At 58.3% G+C, this 20,827-nt stretch overlaps 1 protein-coding gene across 4 annotated transcripts; it reads left to right on the top strand.

Moving 5' to 3' along the window:
* Positions 1–487: 487 nt before the first annotated feature.
* Positions 488–19,560, top strand: NLRC3 (NLR family CARD domain containing 3). 4 transcript variants are annotated; one of them, XM_040574609.1, is made up of 19 exons: positions 488–881; positions 6,859–7,048; positions 7,622–7,882; positions 9,079–10,822; positions 11,146–11,232; positions 12,003–12,086; positions 12,518–12,601; positions 13,029–13,112; positions 13,488–13,571; positions 14,200–14,283; positions 14,514–14,597; positions 15,466–15,549; positions 15,651–15,734; positions 15,979–16,062; positions 16,221–16,304; positions 16,421–16,504; positions 16,748–16,831; positions 16,920–17,003; positions 17,514–19,560. In XM_040574609.1, the coding sequence occupies exons 2-19, from the start codon at positions 7,042–7,044 to the stop codon at positions 17,602–17,604; spliced, it is 3,282 nt and encodes a 1,093-aa protein (XP_040430543.1). In that variant the 5' UTR covers positions 488–881; positions 6,859–7,041; the 3' UTR covers positions 17,605–19,560. The 4 variants fall into 4 exon arrangements, with proteins under 4 accessions (XP_040430543.1, XP_040430546.1, XP_040430547.1 ...); XM_040574612.1 differs by having other exon boundaries at positions 504–881; positions 7,622–7,770; XM_040574613.1 differs by having other exon boundaries at positions 531–881; positions 6,862–7,048; positions 7,622–7,770.
* Positions 19,561–20,827: the final 1,267 nt, after the last annotated feature.

Raw genomic sequence — 20,827 nt, 5'->3', positions numbered from 1 at the left:
CCATCTCCCGGCTCCACGCGGGGCAACCCGAGTTACACCTGGAGAGCGTTGTCCAAACGCTGCTCCAGTGCTGGCAGGAGAACAGCTCTGGAGGAAAGGGACTTTATTCCTCCCCTCCTGCTCGTTCAGCGTTTTCAAGATACAACTTGAATTTACCAGTGGAATGGCAAATGTTTCCTGGTGCGGCCCAGCGAGGGGAAGAGCTGCTGCGCGTGGCAGCAGCCTCCTCTGTCAGGTCTCCTCGGAGCTTCAGCCCCGGCTTTGCGACGTTCAGCACCCAGCTCCCCTGAGCTCTGCCCACGCAGGGCTCCCCTGTGCTGTTGTTTGGGGGGGATTTGTTTTTGTTTGAAATCGCTTGGTGGAGTTGCAGCAGCCAGGAGAGCAGCCGTGGATCAGGCAGCGGCCGTGCGCCGAGGCCTCACGTCGGATGGGGTGGTTACCAGCGCTGCGGGTTTCTTGGTAGAGCCACGCTTCAATTTGCGTACACGGCAGCCCGACAGCTCTGCCGTGACAGGAAGGAAGATCGAGCAAGACCCACAGCACAGGAAGGGGCAAGGAGCGAGACAGAGCAAAAGCAGCTCGGCTGGCACGGTGCAGAGGGTGGGGGGAGCCGCCACCACCGCCCCCGGGTGCTGCCCCAGCTCCTCTGTGGTGGCCCGCAGCCCCCAGCTCCTCCTCGGGTCCCGGAGGGGCAGGGCCAGGGGCTTGGCTTCCATTTTCTGACTTGAGCTCGAACATCCGGGCGGCGAGAGAGCAAAGCTTTGGGGAGACGTCTGAGCGGGGACATGCAGGGGCGCGGAGGATGCTCCCACCAGCACTAGGGGTGTCCTCCTTCCCGCCCTGCTCGCACGGGGACCCGGGGAAGGCGGCGCGAGGCAGAGGTAAGGTCTTGGTGGGGCTGGTTGGAGCTTGGCCGTTGTCACCTGGGTGGCGTGCGGGATGGCAGGGTGCCGCTTGGCCGCCCAGCGTGGGGACGAGCTGCTGCACACCTCGCTGCGGCAGCCATGTGCGGCGGCGCCGGCTTTGCTGCTGTGAGATGTCCTGGCTCTCCCAGCCCGAGCTTGCTGGCCTTCTCACAGCTCAGCCAGAGGAGGAGAGGCTCAGGAGCAATCGTGTGCAACGGGGACATGCGTGGCACCTCACGGGGATCTGTCCCTCATCACGAATTCTGTCCCCTTGCCTGCTGCTGGCTGCACACACGGGCCCGGTGCAGCCTGCCCACCTTGTGCGTCACCAGGTTTTGCCCCCATGTTAGTGCCATTTTGATGACTTCAGGCCTCTTCAAAAACAACCAAAGAAATGTAGCGTAAATAGAATATGCTATTTATGTGGTGTAAACAGAAAAGGATGAGATAAGCATCCTTCAGCGCATCATGCTGCCCACTAGCCCAGCGCATCAAAGAGCGAGCAGGGGTCCTGGGGCTGGGATGAAACCAGATGGGCCTTGAAAGCTTCCCTGCCGGGCTACACCCACATGTCCTTCTTCAGGACATGGGACCACTGAGCCCTCCCTGTGCCCAGCCACAGGAACAATGAGGCCAAAGGCGTAGTGGCTTCACCTGGTACCTCCTTGGGCTCTTTTTGCTTGTGGGGATCCCAAACATGATGCACGAACTGCAGGTGCCAGGGCAGGCCAAGGAGGCAGGGGACGTGTGTCCATGCCCAGCGTCCTGTAGCACGACACTGCGTGCTGGGCACTGTGGGCGGTGCATGAGGCTTAATCCTGCTCTTATTTAAGTACCAAAGAGCATCAGGGATGCTATGAACCCTGGAGGCATGGGACTGTTAGGAGAGGGCAGCCGGATCAGGGGCCGGGTGCTGTCACCAGACGCCTGCGGTTTGAGTGCTGTGTGGAGGGCGACCCAAGGCCAGCCACATAATTTGGGGCAGTCTGAGGAGAGCGCAGCACGAACGATGTTCGGTGTTGCACAAAAGTTTCTTGAGAACTTGCAGCTGGTTTTGGGGCTTCACAGCCGCAGCTCCGGGCAGGCACCGTGTGACCGAAGTCCCGGGGGACCTGGCGCGTCCCCAAGGTTCGGCAGCGGGGCAGCACCGCGGCAGCTCAGCGCCCTCAGCTCTGCCTCCCCGCTGGGGCTGAGGCTGGCCTCGCTACGGGGCAGGCTCATGCTCAGTGTTTGTGCTGATATCCTGAGAACGGAGATCCCTGGGGCGAGAGAGGCTGAAACTGCTCAGGGGGAGAGGGTCTGCATTTCCGTGAGCTGCAGACACATACGTGCTGAAGTTTGTCCTGAGGGCATAGTCAGCTCAGTAAATGCTTCATTTTTCATTTTGAGGCTTCCGAGGTGTAGCAGCACCCTGCAAGAAACCTTCTCTGAAATTAGCTTCATTTTTGTCGGTTTGGAGTTACCCATAGATCAATCCTTGCTTTTTGCTGATGAGATCTGGTGTTCGGGCTCCTAGCACACAGCCTGCAGGCACTCGCTGGCTCCTCACCTCCACTGCTTGCTGTTTAACTCCAGCTGGGTCTGGGCCCTGCTTTTCTGGTTGAGGTTTTGGAGGAAAAAACAAACCTGGTAGGGGTTAGATGTGGTGCATCTAGAAGACGTTTACTGGGGCAGTGACAGCACTGCCTGCTGCGATGCTGGGACGCGCGAGGCCCAGCCAGCCTTGTCTCCTGGTGACACTTTACACCGGCCGGTCTCTACAGGGTGGTGGCCTGGGTAAAATGGCCTCTGGGGCCTCTGGTTTTGAGAAAGTCCTCCTGGTAAAGAAGGGCTGACGGGAGAGTGCACACAGGAAACTCTGTGTGGGCACAATCGTTTTTGCTAACATTACGTGCAAACGGTAAAAATAAAATAAGGTGGCATCTTAAAATCGTGTGCAAGCTTAGATGGGTGAATTACCTGCAAATCTGTTGGCTCTGTAGTTGGGTCTAATGCAGAAGACGCTTCAGCGCTTCAGTGAAATCCTTTTCTGTTCTGCCAAAAGGTGGCAGCCCGTGCTGCGCCTGGAGGATTTGCTCAAACCATCGCTGGAGGGAGAGCGGCTGGAGAGGACGGCCTGGCTGCTCCTGCGTGCGATGCGCTGCCCCTCAGAGAGCTGCCCTCCCTCCCCGCCCCGTAGATAAGCAGCAGGAAAAACCAAAGCACCCACTGCTGCTGGGGTGGTGCATCGATAAGGGAGACTTCCAGCCTTGCAGCAAGAGCACCGCCACGTCCCACGTCACTTTAGCAGGGGCAGTTTTCTACTTTCAGCTTCCAAGCTCGTCACCGGCTTTACCTACAGCCCCGAGTCCCCGGTGCTGTGGGAACAGATCCTGCTCTGGTCCTGGGGACCCAGCTGCTATCACGCCCCCTGCCCCAGCTTGGAGAGCGCTGCCGGAGCAGGATGCCACCGAGGTTCATGCGTGCCAGGAAATGGTGGGAAGACAGGCTGGTTTCTTTCTGAGCAACGCTGCTGCCATGGCTGGGGGAGAGCGAGCACAAGAGCACCGTGCTGCTGGGCTCAGCGCGAGGCCTCCCAAATTAACCAGTGAGCCCCAGCAGGGGGGTCGTGAGACGGGGAGAAGGCAGAGGCAGCACCGAGGGTTTCTGCTGGTCTGGGGCCATGGAGCTGCACTGGAATGGGCAGTTCATTGCTCCTAGAGGCACCTGGTTAATAATGCAACTATTAATTAACGTAAGAAGCTTTATAACATACCTAAATACTGCGGATCAGCCATTTTCCACAGTTTTCCAGGCAGTCTGGCGTCTGCAAAGGCTCCATGCTATGCCAGCTCGTCCTGTCCCACCAGGGCAGGCCGGGCCCCTGGGCTCTGCTGGCTGGGCTGCGCTGCTCGGCATCAGCCACATCCCCCACGGCACGCTGCTCCGCACCTCGGTCACACACACCGCACGTAGCAGGGTTACGGTGCGCACAGCCCGCTGAACCAGGCCTGCTGCAGGCAGGCGCCCGAATCCCTCGCGGTTGTGCTGAGAGCAGGAGTGTGTTTAGGGAGCTGGAGCCAAAGACGAGCAGAAGGGAGGACATGCAGCTGCGTACGGGTCCCTTCCAGCACGGTGTCTGCAACTCCCGGGCACGGATGTGTTGTGGACATGCGCCCTCTGCTCACAGGCGTGGTGGGACGAAGGAGGTAGGGCCGCAGCTCTGCTAAGGGACAACGCAAGTGTTGACCAGACATCCTCAGATGGGCGAATCTTCTGTTGGAAGACAAAAGCACCGCTAAAGCCAAAGCACTCCGCAGGACTCCGCCATGCCCAGGGGTCACCAGCAGAAGCCTCCCCATGCATTGGCACTTCACTTACCCCAGCCAGTGGTCCCCATGTCCCCAGAGCCCCACGTCTGGTGGCATCCCGCTGCGTAGGACCCTTCCAATGAGTAATGCCACCTTCTTGCAAACTAAATCCCATGTTTCCCTGCCTGGGGCTCATAGATGCTGTTTGCCAGTTCAGCTGTGCGGCTTCCCCTTCTCCCTCTTATCACCTTGGCGCTCCCAGGGACACCGGCAGCACGGCAGGACAGACACAAGCCACTGCTGGATCCCCCTCGGGCGGCCACGCGGTGTTTGCAGCCTCCTGGCCTGTGCAGATAACATCTTCCGCCCTCCTGGAGAAAACCAGCACCTACTGGGCAGTCCTGGAGCTGCGTCCATGGGAAACTTTCGTGCCGGAAGCAGAAAAAAATTGCTGCCACTGCATCATTTCTTCTGCTGCTTTGTTCTTCGTGTCAGATGTTTTTGGATGAGCTGAGCCACGGCTGCTGGCTTCCAGCAGCAGGATTACGTTTTGATGTAGCACCAAGGGATGTGATCAAATAATCTCTAGCATTAGAGCAGGTTCTCCCCCATCAAAGGGCTTTTCCTGACCAGCCATGTTTCAGAGGAAGGGCTGACAGTGAAACATCACTACAAGCAGCAAAAACCCCTTTCATTTTAACCACGCTACTGGTTGCAGAGCAAAGATGAGAAACCTAGAGACTGCTGCATGCAAAGACTTAATTGAATCTTCCAGGCCAGTTAGAGACAAGAAGACATCAAAGGGTGAAAATTTTGCTGTGAACTGCTCCCTGAGCTCCTTTAACTTGTGCTGATATTTTAATTGACCTAGAGGCTGCCTGGGGGGTGAAATGCGAGGCAGCTGAGCTGCCTCTGGGCCTCTGAAACCAGAGGGTCAGAGCTGGGCAGCCGAGGAGGAGCAGGACCATTTGGCTTTCCCTCTTGGAGGGAGAGTGTGTGGGTTCAGACCCAGCTACCCTAAAACAGCACCAGCACCCAATCCATGCCTCAAACCTTGGCTTGCCAGCGGGCAGATGGGGATGGGCTGTGTAGGAGGGCTGCATGCGTCACTGCGCAGCGCTGTACGCTCACCGGCTGCGAGGGGTCTCGAGGAGAGAGCGGCCCCGAAGTGTGTGCAGGGCCCCCCGGGACTCAGCCCCACTCCTCCCTCCTGCAGCCTGGGCACTCACCCTTCGCGTCTGCTGTCGGGAAACAGATCTCACACGGGTCTCCTGGCAGGATGAGCAGGGGAGACTGCAAAGGGGCTGTCCCGCATCCTAGCCTTGTACCATGGACCTGACCACGGACCAGAATCTCCTCCAGGTTCCCTTGGTCAAAGCTGTAATGACGCTTTTTCTCTGGAAGAGCTCGGGTTTGTTTGACCAAAGCAAGCGAGAGTTAGCTGTGACTGCTGGCCAGGCAGCACAAAGCCCCTGTGGTGCCCACGTTTGGCTCAGGAGAGGGTTTGGGCAAGGGCAGCCCTGCCTGCGAGCTGGGTCACTTCTTGCAGAGCACCTGGCTGGCATGCCTCGGGGTGAAGTGGCACGGACCTGCGCAACCCAGGTGCTGTGCCAGGGCACTCAGATGTGGTGTCTGTGTTGCTGCTGTGTTCGGACAGCCCCGGCCTAAAGTAGCTGCCCCTGGAGGTGCTGGGGGTCCTGGCTCCACGGGCTGAGCCGTTCCCACCCAGACACAGCCACAGCGATGCCTTCAGGGCTGGTGACGAGGTATGGTACAAAGTGCTAATATAGATGGAGCCTGGAGCATTCTCTGCAGGAAGGTATTTCCCTCCTCACCTCTGCTCTCTGCTTTAAAAACAATGGGACTTAATGACTGGATACGCTTCTAAACAACAAAACAAAAGTAAGAGCAGTCTGGCAGTGGTCCTGCAGCAGACGAGGGGGAGGGAGTGGGTAGGTGCTCTGTCTGCGCTACCATTCACCAGCGCTGCCACTGAAATAGAGCACCTACAGCTCTGCAACAGGATGTGGTGTTTGCCACCGATCAGCAAGCTGTGACGGAGGTTCTGGACGGCAACGAGGTGGCTTGGAAACTGAAACGGGTCCTTTGTCGTTCTGCTGCTGCCCCACAACTTCCTTTACAACAAAAAGAAAATTGATGAGCAGTGCACAGTCCTGCTGACCCACAGGTGACAGTGCTGGCACCCAAACACTTGCCGGGTGCCCTGCAGGTGGCACGGGGGTGTCACCGCATGTCTGGGCACTTAACGCAGCCACAGTGCCCGAGAAAGGCACCTGCAGAAGCGGTGCTGGCGAAGGCACCAAGCCTGCAGCATGCGAGGTCCGGGCAAGCAGGCAGAGATGCTGCAGCATGACGGGCTCAGTCCCTGCCAAGCCCACAGCAGTCTGAGGTTTTGGCTGACCTGAGCCGCAAGTTAAGATGGATGCTGCTGGATTTTAGTGTCAGAGGATCAGGCAGGGCAGGGCTGAGTGCTGGCATCCGAGCTCTGCACGCGGCAGCCTCAGCACTGGTGTGGGCCCATGTGGGCTCGTGGCAGTGGCTGCAGACGGCCACCAGCTCAGCGCGCGTCCCCCTGTGCTGGCGGCGGGGAAGGCAGCGTTACCTCGAGGCAGCTCCCTCCCACGCCGCTCCTCTCGTTCCAGCAGGAAGATGGATAAGGGCTGAGCGGGGCAGCCAGAACTTGCACTGACGTGCCGTCTGCTGCGTGCCTGCCCGAGGGAACACCGGGCAGTCCATGGGAAGGTGGTGGGCGCAGGCTGAGAGCCGTGCTGCTGCCAACACCGCGCTCCTCGCCCCGGGATCGCCGATGCCACGGGAGGCCTCTGATGGAAGGTGAGTGGTGGCCGGAGGGAGCTGCAGGGACGCTGACACAGCCGGGTCCTCGGGCCTGGCTGTGGCTGGGCACTGAAGCAGGATGGGCAGTGGTCCAAGGAAGTCCAGCACCTTGGTGGGGTTCGTGTCCAAAAATGGGGTGAGGTGGAGCACCCAGGTGTGAGCACTGACGGTGGTCCCTGGTCCGAGGGCTTGGGGACTGCTGTGCTGGCATGGGGGGAGCAGCTGCCTCTGAAGGCAGACAATCTTCTTCAGACCCTGCTCTCTGCACAGGCTTTGTTTCCAGGAAGAAGCATCATCTCTTGTGTTCTTGGGTTTCTTTAACTCCATTTTCTATAGCCACCACCTTGACCAAGCACCTCCTAACAAACCAGCCTGCCACAGCTGTGGGACGGCATCACCTCCAGGAGGACTTTGTCAGGTTCCCCTGGAGGGCTCTGGTTTACTTCCTGCTCCCAGCAGGGCTGCCCTCCCAGCCAGACCGGGCGCTCCACTGCCGCCCTCCCCAGCACCCCCGAGCCACACGCCCAGGCCTCATACCAGACCCAACCCTGCTGCTCTCCTCTCCCACAGAGGCTTGGATCAATCGCTACCAGAAGCAGCTGGTGAGGTCCATCTCACCACAGTTCCTGGAGGAGATCATCTGCTACCTGCGGAGGCTGGACCTCCTCACAGCGGAGGAGGCCGGCCGGGTGCAGGAGGCGAGCTCCCTGCCCGAGCAGGTGAGGGCCGTGGTGGATGTCCTGGCTGGCAAGGGCAGCTATGCCTCCCAGTGCCTGCAGACCTTCATCGAGACCACCAATTCCCAGCTCTACCTCCACATCACTGTTTACGGTAGGCAGCGCACAGGGGGGCAGGACACGGGGTGTCCACGTGCCTGTGGCCAGGAGCTGGAGCGCCCCGCGATGCGCACAGAGCCGGGCTGCAAATGGCAGCTCAGGTGGGCTCCGCAGCCCCATGCCAGCGCTACTGCTGGCTCAGGGCCTCCTCCAGCACCAGCTGAGGAAGGACACAGCAAAGGGGTGACAGGAGCCTTTCCAGCTCTGAGGGACCTTCCTCCTGCCTGCTCTAGCGCACTTCCCCAGGCAGCCGTCGCATTTGGCAACAGCCACACCGGGGACAGAGCCTCACAGCCCTTGTAGGCAGAGCAGAGCAGAGCTGAGGGTACAGGCAGCAGCTGGGCTCGTGAGAGCCGCAGCAGAGAGCGGCACCGATGCCGTACCTGTGCTCAGAGGGTGGTGTCTCCCACGGAGTTCATGCAGTCTGACAGGACCATCTGGGGATGGATCCTCCATCGCCACCCAACTGCAGCAATGCAGCAGGGCCTCGGGTGGGCCATGCAGCCTCCGAGACATTTCTGCAGCCTGGGAAGAGGCAGAAAGTGGGAGGACCATGTCAGCAGCGCTGAACTGCAGCCCCCAGGCTCATACCCCAGCTGAGGCATCTCCTCTGCTCCCTAATCAGAGGCAGCAGCCCCAGACACCAGCTTCTTCCTCCCCTCGAGTCCCTGTTTTATCCTGCACTTCAATATAAATAACTTGCTGGGGTTTGAGTGCAAGCAAGGGTCCAGCTCTGTGGCAATGGGGCTGAGGCCAAGCCAGGGAGTCATGCCACAGGATCAGCCCCAGGGAGGAAAACCGGAGCCAGACACATGCCAGAGACCTCCAGACAAGTGCAGAGTGCTGAGGAGGGCCCGAGGACAAGCTGCAAAGGCAGTGCACAGATCAGGGTCCGGATCAACAAGGCCCACAGCAGGCACATGTGCGGTGGAGCTGTCGACAAGCACTCCTACAGCACAGCTCGGGCAGGGACGGGAGGCCCAGGCCTGAGCTTAAACAGGCTCCTGGCCCTGTAGGTGTGGGTGGAGGCTGCAGCTGAGGCCAGTCAGGGCCCTTGCACACGCCTTGTGTACAGGCTCCATGCAGCTTCCCCTCCTCACAGGAGTGGCAGAAAAGTGGAGCAGCATCTCTCATTTGCATTTGTGGTTATTCTCCTCCCCCTCACCTTCTGTTTCCTTTCTCTCTGTGCAGAACCGATGGTGCAGAAACATCTGGAGAGCCTCCAAAGCTACTATGGGAATGGCTTGGAGACGGGTCCTCTCCAGCGCCTCACGAACCTGCTGCTGGTGGAAGGCTTGACCGACATCCAGCAGAAGGAGCACGACATCCTGCAGATCGAAACCACCAAAGGCCTACGTAATGTATCCAAGAGCATCCCTTTAGAGAAGCTCTTCCTGCCTCTGTCCAAGGTCAGCATCCCCCCACGGATCTCCGTGACCGTAGGGGTGGCTGGGATTGGCAAAAGCACGCTGGTGAAGCTGTTTGTCTACAGCTGGGCAAAGGGGGAGATCAACAGGGACATCATGTTGGTGCTGCCCCTCACCTTCCGGGAGCTCAACACCTACGAGAAGCTCTCTGCTGAGCGGCTCATCCGCCTGGCCTTCCCTCACATCACCGAGCCCAGCTGCATCTCTGCGGGAGCCGCCAGGACACTGCTCATCCTCGACGGCTTGGACGAGTTCAAGACTCCTTTGGATTTTTCCAACACGGTTGTGTGCACCGATCCCAAAAAGGAGATTCAGGTGGACAACCTGATCACCAACATCATACGTGGCAACCTGTTACAGGAGGCTTCTGTCTGGGTCACCTCACGGCCAACAGCAGCCAGCCAAATCCCCGGCGGCCTTGTTGACCGGATGACAGAAATACGAGGTTTCGGAGCAGCAGAGATGAAAGAATTTTTGGACCAGATGTTCCTTGACAACAGAGACTTGTCCAGCCAAGTTCTGCATCATATCAAGGCTAACAGGTCTTTACACATCATGTGCACAGTTCCTGGTTTTTGCTGGATTTCTGGCTCTTCAATTGGTTATTACCTAAAAAACAGCACCGATCAATCCCAAGAAATGACAGTTGTTCCTAAAACCTTATCAGAAATCTATTCCTATTATTTTAAAATGGCTTTGAGCAGTGACTGGCCAGAAAAGCAGAGAGAAACACTCAGGATTGAGCAAGCTGTGAACAACAGCAAGAAAATAATGGGCAGCCTGGGCAGGCTGGCCTTCTACAGCCTGCTCAAAAGGAAGTACGTGTTTTATGAGCAGGACATGAAGACGTACGGCATAGACCTTTCCTTGCTGCAGAGCAGCTTGTGCAGCAGACTCTTACTCAAAGAGGAGATGCAGTCCTCCACAGCCTATTATTTTTCCCACCTAACCATACAGGAGTTTTTAGCAGCTATTTATTATTACACTGCTGCAAAGCGGGCAATATTCGACCTCTTCACAGAGAACGGGATGTCCTGGCCCAAGCTGGGTTTCCTCAACCACTTCAAGAGTGCTGTTCAGAGGTCGCTGCAGGCCGAGGACGGGCAGCTCGATATCTTCGTGCGTTTCCTCTCGGGGCTCCTCTCCCCCCAGGTGAACAAGGTGCTCTCCGGGTGGCTCCTGGCGAAGGATGAGCACAACAGCTTCAGGAGCCAAGCGATCAGCTTCCTCCAGGGCTGCCTGAACACGGACTACGTTATCTCCTCGCGGACAGTGAACACCGTGCACTGCCTGTATGAGATCCAGCACATGGAGACTGCCAAGTCTGTGGAGGAAGCGATGAAGAACGAGAGCTTGGCCGGGATGCTCACGCCAGTGAACTGCTCTGTCCTGGCGTATCTCCTGCAGGTCTCCAACGTGTGCATGGAGGAGACCAACCTCTCCAACTGCCTCACTTACAACGTCTGTAAGAGCCTGCTCCCCCAGCTCCTCTTCTGCCACAACCTCAGGTAAGGCGCAGTGGGGCTGCACTCGGATTAGCAAGCAGGGACACCAGACTGCTCCCGTGACTCAAAACCCCAGGTGTCTACAGGAGATGTAGGCCCACCAGCGCTGTCCGTCACCACGAAGCTGTCCTCTGTCCTGGGGATGGCACGGGGCCAGATCTGCAGTCTCAGGGAAGCCACCTCTGCTTCTGTGCCTGAGTTTTTCCGCTTGGGAAGTGCAGACATCATGGGACAGCTGTGTTCCTATGCAGCTGTGGGTAGTCTTTTCCTCACTTTTTGTTCTCCAAAATACCTTGCCTTTTGCTCTTTCCTTCTATTTCCTCCAGGCTGGACAATAACCAGTTTAAGGACAATGTGATGGAGCTGCTGGGCAGCGTGTTGAGCGTGAAGGACTGTCAGATCCAGAAGCTCAGGTAGGACCTGGCCCAGATGAGCTCTTCCTGGGGAGAACCAGAGCGAGGGGCCTCCAGGAGCAGCCGTCCCGCTGGCTCCCCAGGGTGCCAGGTGACAAGGACAGCCCCACACGGGGGGCTCCTGCACCTTACCCTGCTTCGGGAGCATGCTCCCTGGGGCAGCCATCTCGCCCAGGCTCCCTGGGACAAGCTGCCAGCAGCAGCCCTGCATTTGTCTCCAGTGCAGGCCATGATTCATCCAAAATCCTGATCAGTGCCACCCTCCTCGGTTATTTTTAGCTGGACTCCTACCTCTTTGCTGTTCTTAAACCTGTAATTTGGGCAGCAAGCTGCAGATTGCTTGTCTTGGTAACCCACCTCCCAAGGTCCTGGTTGTTTGCTGGGCACAAGGGGCTCAGCATGGGTTAGACCAGCTGGTGCATGGAGATGCGTGGCCCCAAGAAGACGGGTCCTCTCTTTCCCATCTCCCTTCCCTTCCTTGTCTGTGGCTGCACACAGAGGCCCCTTCACTGTGACCTCTCCATTTCACTACATGAATTAAGTCTAGAAACTCCCTTTCCACCCTGTCCCTGCAGTCCCACCCCAGGGGAGCACACCCCGAAGCATTTGCACAGCGAGGCAGGGCCGTGTCGCCCACCGAGCAAACACTCCCCATCGCTCTCCTGTGCTGCACCGTCCCCAGCTGTGTCCCAGCAGCGCTCCCAGACTCACCGGGGCTGTGAGAGCCTCTTCCTTCCCCTGACAGACACCCGTTCTCTTTTTCTGGGCAGCTTGGCAGAAAATCAGATCAGCAACAAGGGTGCCAAAGCACTGGCCAGGTCGCTGATGGTGAACAGGAGCCTGATGGTGCTGGAGTAAGTGTTACCTCCTCCCAGCTCGTGCCGCGCCGTCCCTGCGCAGCCAAACCCCGCCTGGCCCGACGGAGCTGGGGACAGCCTCGTGCCCAACGCAGCGCTGCTGCAGGGGTGGGCGCAGCCTGCAAGCCACCGGCATCCCACAGCAGCTCTCAGCTGCGCTGAGCGCGTGTCGGCCAACTGCCACAGTCCCTTCACGTGGCTTCGTTAATAAATGTCAGATCGACGGTGTCCCACCCGGACACTAACAGCCCGGGGACAAGGGGACATCAGGAGGGAGAGGAGTGGTCCCAAGGCAGCGCCACGTGGAGGCATTTGGCTTAAAGCGGGCACATCCCGCTCGGATGCCGGTCCCGGTGCGGGTGGGCGAGTGCCACTCGCGTCTTGCTAACCGCATCCTTTCTGCTCACCTCTCCCCTGCCTCGCCCCAGCCTGCGGAGCAACTCTATCGGCCCCTCGGGAGCGAAAGCGCTGGCTGATGCACTGAAAAAAAACCAAGTCCTGCTCTCCCTGAAGTAAGTCTCAACTTCTGCAGCACCCCCAGGAGCAGAGGCATGGGACGAGCTGCCTGCAGGGCTGAGCTGCCTGGAGGGCTGCACATCGCGGTTTCCCTGCCCTCGTGGGGAGTCCCTGTGCACACCCTGGTTTGGCTGTGCTGGGCAGCAAGCCTGACTGCAGGAGGCACAGAAATAATATGGGCCCTAAATCCCCATCAGCCAGAGGGGCCCTAAATCTTCGTTGGGATGCAGGACTGCACAACAGCAAAGCAGACTGCTGTGGGCAGTGAAGCTGGGAACCCTTTAGTGCTGTAACAGGGGGGTTCCTGCTCACCCAGCACTGGTGGCAGCCCTGGACGGGTGTTTGTGTGTCTGGGGGTGCTGAGATGAAGCAGGTGCCGCCCGCCCTGGTGCTCGCTGACAGCTTGCTCCTCCCTCCTTGCAGCCTGCAGCACAACGTGATCAAGGAGGACGGTGCCACGTTCCTGGCCGAGGCCCTGCTAACCAACCACAAGCTGACGACCCTGCAGTGAGTGACTGGGACCCGGTGCCCCCCTGCTCCTCCCAGCCACCAGCAGATCCCGCGTGGGCTCCGGCTCGGCCACATCCTGGCATCTGGCTGGCCATGAGGGCCAAGCAGCAGAGCCTGGGCTTTCCCACTGCGCTGCTTTTCCTAGTTTACTGTCCCCACACCACCCCTGTCAGCAAAGACCTTCCAGGCCTTTAGAGACTGTCACAACCCAATTTCTTTCCCAGCCTGACGTGTTCTCAGGGTGCATGCAGGGTGGAAGAGCACTGCCAGAGCTGAGAACAGTCTCTAGGGGAGGAAGGGGGTACAGGTGCTGCCAGCAGAGACGTGACTGGGGCTGGCTGATAATCGTAGGTGACTTCCTCTCCTTTGCAGCCTGCAGAAAAACTCCATCGGAGCCCAGGGCGCAAGGAAAATAGCAGAAGCACTGAAGCGGAACTGCAGCCTCAAGGAACTAATGTGAGAGCCGACAGGGGAAGCGCAAGGCCAAGGGATGGCAGTGCCAATGCCACGTGTCCCTGGGCTCTGAGGGCAGGGGTCTGGGCCATGCTACACAGCCAGGGCAGGCTTTGCTAGCTTTGTCCAAGGGGACTATCGTGGGTGAGGGTGGGAAGCGTGTCAGAATGGCTTTCGGATAGACCCGGTGCTGAGTTGCTCTGCTTACCTCTGGGGAAGCAGGGAGCCACGGAGCGAACCAAGGGGCCAAGCTGCCCTCCAGAATGGTGGGTCTCCAGGCCCTGTAGGTACAATAAAAGAGGTTTCAGCCAAAAAGCAATTTTGATACAGCAACACAGGTGTGTGTGGGTTGGAAATTAGACTGCAGCAAATTCCTGCTTGTTGTTGGACCCTGAGGGTGTTCCCAGGACCCAAAGGTACACCAGGCCCTGCACACGGGGACCCTGTGGTGGGACTCCTGCTGGGTCAAATGGATCCTTGGCAGCAGGTCTAAGCACGGCCCCAGCAAGGGAAGGCCAGCAAAGCTGCCCAGGTCCCGCTGGAAGGCAGGGGACTGTGGACCCCACGCTGCTGGCAGGGGCTTGGGTTGTGACACAGCTGCTGGTAACACTCGCTTGGCCTTGTGTCTTAGGCTCTCCAGCAACTCTGTTGGAGACAATGGCTCGGTCGCCTTGGCTGAAGCTCTGAAGGTCAATCACAGCCTGCAAAGCCTCGAGTAAGTCCCCGACACGTGGCAGCCTCTGGCTGCCTCCCACCCTGCTGCCACAAAGCCCCTTGCTGGGTGCCTACTGCTTCCTCCACGTTTGCTCCTTTGGCCTCGGCTCCCCGCACCGGGGAGCTGCTGGGTTCTTGGTGTAACAGGTGCTTTTAACCCCCGACACAACCCCACAGCCCACCTAGTGGTGCCAAGAGTGGCCCATCCTAATGCCCCCCTCTTTGTGTCAGTCTCCAGAGCAATTCCATCAGCAGCGCCGGGGTCGCCGCTCTGACAGTGGCTCTCTGCTCCAACAAGGGACTCATCAACCTCAAGTAAGTGGCGGCCCCTCTGGCCACCCTGTCCCAGCAATGCCGCCCTGGGGCACAGCTCTCTCCACAGACGGGACACACGGGAGCTCCTTGGCAGTCTGGGCTTGTGCCTGGCTGCTTCCACGAGTGTTCCGGATGCTGAAAGCAGCCTTGGTCCCTCCAAAGGCCGAAAGCTGGAAGTCGTTAACTTTCTCCCTCCGTGAGACAGTATCAGCTCAGCTGTCTTGCAACAAAGCGATCACAGCAGGGAAATAGGCTGAGAAAAACCCCGATAAGCTGGCAGTGCTCACATCTGTGGGGCGTGCTGCAAACACTAGCTGCTCCAGGGAGGGGTGACAGCAGGGCACTTGTGACAGCAGCTCTGTTCCACCTAATGCCACCCCACAGAAATCATAGGAGGCTCTGTCTGAACACCAGGAAGCGCTTCTTTACAGGTGATGGAGCCCTGGCACAGGTTGCCCAGAGGGGCTGTGGAGTCTCCTCCTTGGAGATCTCCAAAAGCTACCCGGACATGGGCCTGGGCAGCCTGCTGGAGCGGGGGGTGGAGGAGATAGGCCCAGGGGTCCCCTCCAACCTCAGCCACGCTGTGATCCGTGATCCCTATTTTCAGTGGGGCAGCCTGGACAGTTACTGTGCACAGCCCCACACCACGAGGTCAGACTTCAGGCTTCTCTTCTCCGAGGACATCTCTTGATGAGAACAGCTGCAGCTTGTTTCGCTGCAGACAGCAATGCAAGGAATGGAGATGCAGATGTTGGTGGAGATTCTGTTGCCACAGATGGTTACAGCCCCAGAGCAGGGGGCAGAGGGGCTGGGGGGGGCATCCGATGCCCTGCCTTGGCGCTCCCCCCCAGCCTCTATCTTTCCCCAGCCTACGGGAGAACTCCATCAGCAAGGAGGGGGGCCCCGCCATCGCCCGCGCCCTGCGGACCAACAGCACCCTCAGGAGGCTGGAGTAAGTCCCACGGGCCCAGGAGGGCACCCACGCTGCTGTGCGGTGTCGCTGGAGATGTCCCAAACCATGTGTGATTCACGTCCTCTGTCCTCTGCCCCTAGCTTAGCAGCCAACCTGCTGTATGATGAAGGCGGCAAGGCCATCGCTCTGGCGATGAAGGAGAACAGGGCGCTCACGTCCCTCCAGTGAGTTTCCCTCGGACCTGGTGTGCAAGTGGCTTCCTTGAGTTGCCCTTCCACGGGACGTGGAGCGTGCCATCCTGCATGGACCCGTGGGGGCCTTGCACTGGGTGAACAGGGTCGCCCCCAAGCCTCCACCACGTTGGAGGTGGTGAGCGGATGGGTGCTGAGCTCACTGGGTGCTGAGCCCGGAGGGACCAGGGCATCCCCCAGCCTGCAGCCCCGGCCTTCACCTCCCCTTCTTTTGCAGCTTGCAGTGGAACTTCATTCAGGCAAACGCTGCCACGGCGCTGGCACAAGCACTCAAGTCCAACAGCAGCCTGGCCAGCCTCGAGTAAGTGGGGATACAGGTGGGCAGGTCCTGGGCACCCCTGGGCAGGGACCCCCAGGGCACTTTGGCACACCATGCCCTGTGCTCGATGCCCTTCGCTGCCCGTCTCCCTGCTCCTGGGTGCTCGGGCTGGGGGCAGACGCAGGATTTCCATGTCTTAGCTTGCAGGAGAATGCCATCGGAGATGAGGGAATGGCTGCCCTGTCTGCTGCGCTGAAGGTCAACACGACCCTGGCAGATCTCCAGTGAGTACCCAGGCTGTGGCAGGGCCCTGGCATTGCAGCTAGTCTGATTAGCTTGTCTAATTAGCACACCACGGCCACCTCAGGACGTGCACTGAAGGTCTCTTGTTCTCTTGCAGCCTTCAGGTGGCTTCAGTTGGCGCGGCCGGGGCCCAAGCCCTAGCAGAGGCCTTGATGGTCAACAAGAGTCTGCAGATCCTGGAGTAAGTGCTCGGTGGGGCCAGCGAGTCCCCGTCACAGTGACACTGCTGCCTGGGGGTGTCCGAGGCCCCGGTCTTTGGCTCATCACCCCTTGCATCCCCTGCATCATGGCCTACCAGACTTACCTGTCCCTTGGCTCGCTGACGTGGGGCTGCCTCTCCCACCTCCTCCTCTCGCCCATGGAGAGCATGGGGCCCACGGGTCACCCCGGGCTGTCCTCCCCCATGGCCTGCCTTCCTTTGCAGCTTGAGAGGAAACTTCATTGGCGTGGCAGGGGCCAAAGCGATGGCCAACGCACTGAAGGTGAACCGGAGCCTCCGCAGGCTCAAGTGAGTACCCTGCTCCCCGGGGCGAGGCAGGAAGAACGCTCCCAGACCTTGCTGGAGGTCGGTGCTCTGACCCTGCCGCCTCCCGCAGCCTGCAGGAGAACTCCCTGGGCATGGACGGAGCCATCTGCATCGCCACCGCTCTGAAGGGGAACCACGGCCTCACGTACGTCAAGTAAGTGGCTGCTGAGCTGGACGGTAAGGCAGGGGTTGGGGGAGACCGCAGGAATGGTAAGGCGACCTTCCCCACTGCTGGCACTGCCCATCCCCAGCTGCCCTGCAGGGTCCTCCCCAGCGGGGCTGGGGACCAGGGCATCCCGATCTCCTCCCGAGTGGCAGCCAACATCCCTACACCGTTCCAGACCCCACAGCTCCTCTCTGGGGATGCCTTCAGGGCAAAGAACCATCCTAAAAGTCAAACACTCCCCAAAATACCACAAGGTCCAGCTGGATCAGCCCTTCCAGCTCCCCAGGGGCGTTCTACAGCTGCTCACCTGGCTGCCTCGGGGCTCTCAAAGCCAGAGTCCTCTGTGACCAGGGTCCTCGCAGGAGGTCTGGGCTGGTGTGGGGAGGGTGCAAGCGATGCTGGAGGCTGGTGCAAAGCTGGGGAGCTTCTCTCGAACCTGCTGGGGATCTTGCTGCACCCCGTATCCAAGCCTGAACTCCTCTTCCTCCCTTCTCTCAGCCTGCAAGGGAACCGCATCGGCCAGTCGGGAGCCAAGATGATCTCTGACGCCATCCGGACAAACTCGCCCGACTGCGTCGTGGAGGTGTGAGGGCCCCTGGCCGCCACGAGGAGGTGGCCTGGTGGGGCGGAGGGCGTCCCTTCGGCCGCTGTGCCTGTGCAGGAGGATGCTGGGCCCGCCGCCCGGCAGGGGAGAGCAGGGGCAAGGAGAGCCCCGCAGCTCTCAGCATGGCCCCGAGGGGCTCGCAGCTGCTGGGACCTGGGGCTCCGGATCAGCAGTGCACGAGGGTCAACACTTGCCAGCGTTAAAAAGCTGGGGAATGCATGGCTGGGTGCCCCTTCAGCCGAGCCCTGGGGGAGCTTCGAGGCTATGTGAATGGGTGAAATGGAAACAGGAGGGAGGGGGGGACACCCCACACGCCAGGCCCTTTTCCCATGCACAGGGGTGACTTACCTCCCACTGCCTGGGCAGCAAACCCCTCCTGTGATCTCCGTGATGCTGGGGCCGCGGGGCTGTGCCCAGAGCCTGTCCCAGACCAGGCACATCCTGACCACCCAGGAGTTTGGCTCTCTTCTCACCCTGGGTTGCTGTAGGCAAACGTCATGGCACCCCAGCCCGGCCCCAGGACGTTGCTCCAAGTGCCAGCTCTTCTCCATTGAGGTCTGCTAGGAAGAGGCTGGGAGAACCGGGTGAAACAGCCGCCCCTTCTCACCAGACCAAATACAGCCCCATCCTGCAGCTCCCGCTGAAGTCCCGGAGAGATGAGAGCTTTGCTGTTCCCTTGCTCAGATCAGTCGGTGGTACTTTGGACCAGGGGACTTCAGAGCAGGGGCTGCTCCTTGTGCAGCGGAGTGCCTTGCCATGCCCTCAGTAACAGGATGGTTTTGGCTGGGCATGCCCAAAGTGTTTGGTAGTGCTGTGCTGCATCAAAGCCTCTTGGAAGAGACAGAAATCCCAAGGTGTAGGAGTAGAACCATCTAGAAAGGCCTTGGGAAATAAAGAGCCCTTGGGAGAAAGGAAGGAGGAGCAGGAGGGTGTTTGGAAGAGGAACAGCACTGCATGAGGATGGGCCATCTCCAGCACATGCATCCAGGTGCTGCTGGGAGGCCTCCTGACAAAGTTCTGCCTCTCACAAGCTTAGGCTGGACTTCTTGGTTTTCCTGCTCTTGCCATCGGTGACAAGCTGGGTGACCTTGGGACGTGTCTTCCCACTGTCCCAGCTCCAGAGAGGGTCCTCCCCTAGCAGGTCACCTTCTGGGCAGGCAGCTGCTGAAAGCAGAGGTGCCCGGTGATGCCTCTGGGTGTGCAGCAGAGACACGGTGATTTTCCAGAGGGTACAAGGTTTGCAGATGACCAGAAGGCAGTCTGTGCAGCCCCCAGAGCCCCTGCCAGCCACTGCCCCTCTCCCTGATCCACCCCAGCCAGAGTCCACACTTGGACATGCTGCTGCTGTAGTCCTGCTCCAAACACCGCTGTGGGCTGATCCTGGAGGAATGCTGGGGTGAGCTGTGCGATATGTACATACTTGGAAATAAATTGGTTCCTAGCTGGAAAAATGCCTTTGCACTGCCTTCCTCTATTGGTTGTGGATCATTACATAGGACATTCTGGGTGCACCACTAGGACTGCGTTCCCCTGCCCAGGCTGGAGACCCCACACCCTGTTCTAGCACATCAGGAGGGCTCGTGGCTTTTCCATGAGGCATTAGAGGCTGGCTCGTGACCTCCAACAGGATATAGTGATGCTGAGTGATTGAAGTCCTACCTCTGTCATCATTATTTCAGGACAGACAGGGCCTTGAGGCCAGCTCTGCCCAAAGTCTGTGTTTAACCCCAAGCTGAAATGCTACCTGAAGTACCAAAGGGAGACAGCAATCAACAATCCCAAGCAGGCTCGCAAACCCTGGAGCTGCAGGAAATACGGGGTTAACAACAATCTGAAAGACATTTATAGATCTGTATGCACGTACACATACCTAGCTACAGAAAAACACTTCCGTGCTGAAAGTGTCAAATACTCAGAGGGTGCATTTCCCATGGCACTGGGAGGTGGCTGCTAAAAGCACTGCTGTTCATGCCTGATACAAGAAGCTGCAATGCAAACCACAGCTCCCCTAAAACCTGGCAGGCCCTGTTGAAAGGCTAGGTGGCAGTGCTGCCTGAAGAGGCTCTGCCTCTACGCACATGATTTAGTACATCAGCTTTCCATTTCAGCCTACGGTATAGGAAATAACAGAAAACTGGTCCAAACTCAGAGACTGTGTCCAGTCACATGGGAAATCTCCCTCACAGGTCAAATGCATCTCTTTCAGCATGCAGGGAGGACCAGAACGGATTCCCTGAATACCATGAAAGAATGTTTTCAGATCAGGTCCTAAAATCAGGACATTTCAGCCCTTGGGAGAAGGAATGGGGCAAGCAGTAGGTATCTAGCACTAAGAACGCCATCTTGTATGTCTGCTTTCTTTGAAGTGAGGTGCAAAATGCTGATTAACTTTATAATTAAGGGTGCAAAGAAAGGTCCTAACTGTCAGCCAGTTCAGCTCAAGCTTATATAATTCTGTGCATTTCAGCACGTCACAGCACCCACATATGTCCTGTTAACTACATAAAAGTTGTGGAGCGTTTACCTGTGAAGTTTTGGCTCGTTCCAACAGGACATTTTAAGTTCTAAGCTCTGCTGACAGGTGTCAGAGAATCGGAGAGATGAAAAATCTCTTGGTTTTTCAAGTATTCCTTCCTTCATGTATTCCTTCCTTCAGTGTAATAATGGAGGGGTTGGACCTGACTGTAGATTTCAGATGGAGGGAAAGCAAAGTACTTCGGTGATGTGAAGAAAAGGGAAGGGCAAGAGAACAGCCTGGGCTCTTGCCTGCCCTGATGAACACACACCAGAATGAACTCTTCTAATCAAGCACTGATTTCTGCTCCTGTGAAGACAAACCGTGACACTAAAGCAGAGCTAAAGGAAAGGAGGGAATACGCTAGAAAAACTCCAGCTTTTGCTTTCATCTGAGTACCTTCACTGATGGCACCAGTTAAACCCACCGAACTTCCCAGTATGCTAAGCACTTCTGTGAGCAGCACACTACCAAAGCCTGGATGCCTACAGGCTTGTGCCCGTGTCCCAACACCACCACTGCCCTACACTAACCCTCAGCTCCTACCACATACCTTGTGATCTTCTGGCTCCTGCACACATCTCTTATTCCTCACCAGGTTAACTGAGTATCTCCATTAAGTATTCTCCTAACATCTCCTTATTTTTTTCCCCAAAGTTTGCAGGAATTTAATATCCAGACATCCTTACCACT

The sequence above is a fragment of the Cygnus olor genome, chromosome 15 (genome assembly GCF_009769625.2).
Source record: "Cygnus olor isolate bCygOlo1 chromosome 15, bCygOlo1.pri.v2, whole genome shotgun sequence".
NCBI lineage: Eukaryota > Metazoa > Chordata > Aves > Anseriformes > Anatidae > Cygnus > Cygnus olor.
The sequence above is the reverse complement of the archived record's forward strand: the minus strand, read 5'-3'. Positions and strand labels throughout refer to the sequence as shown.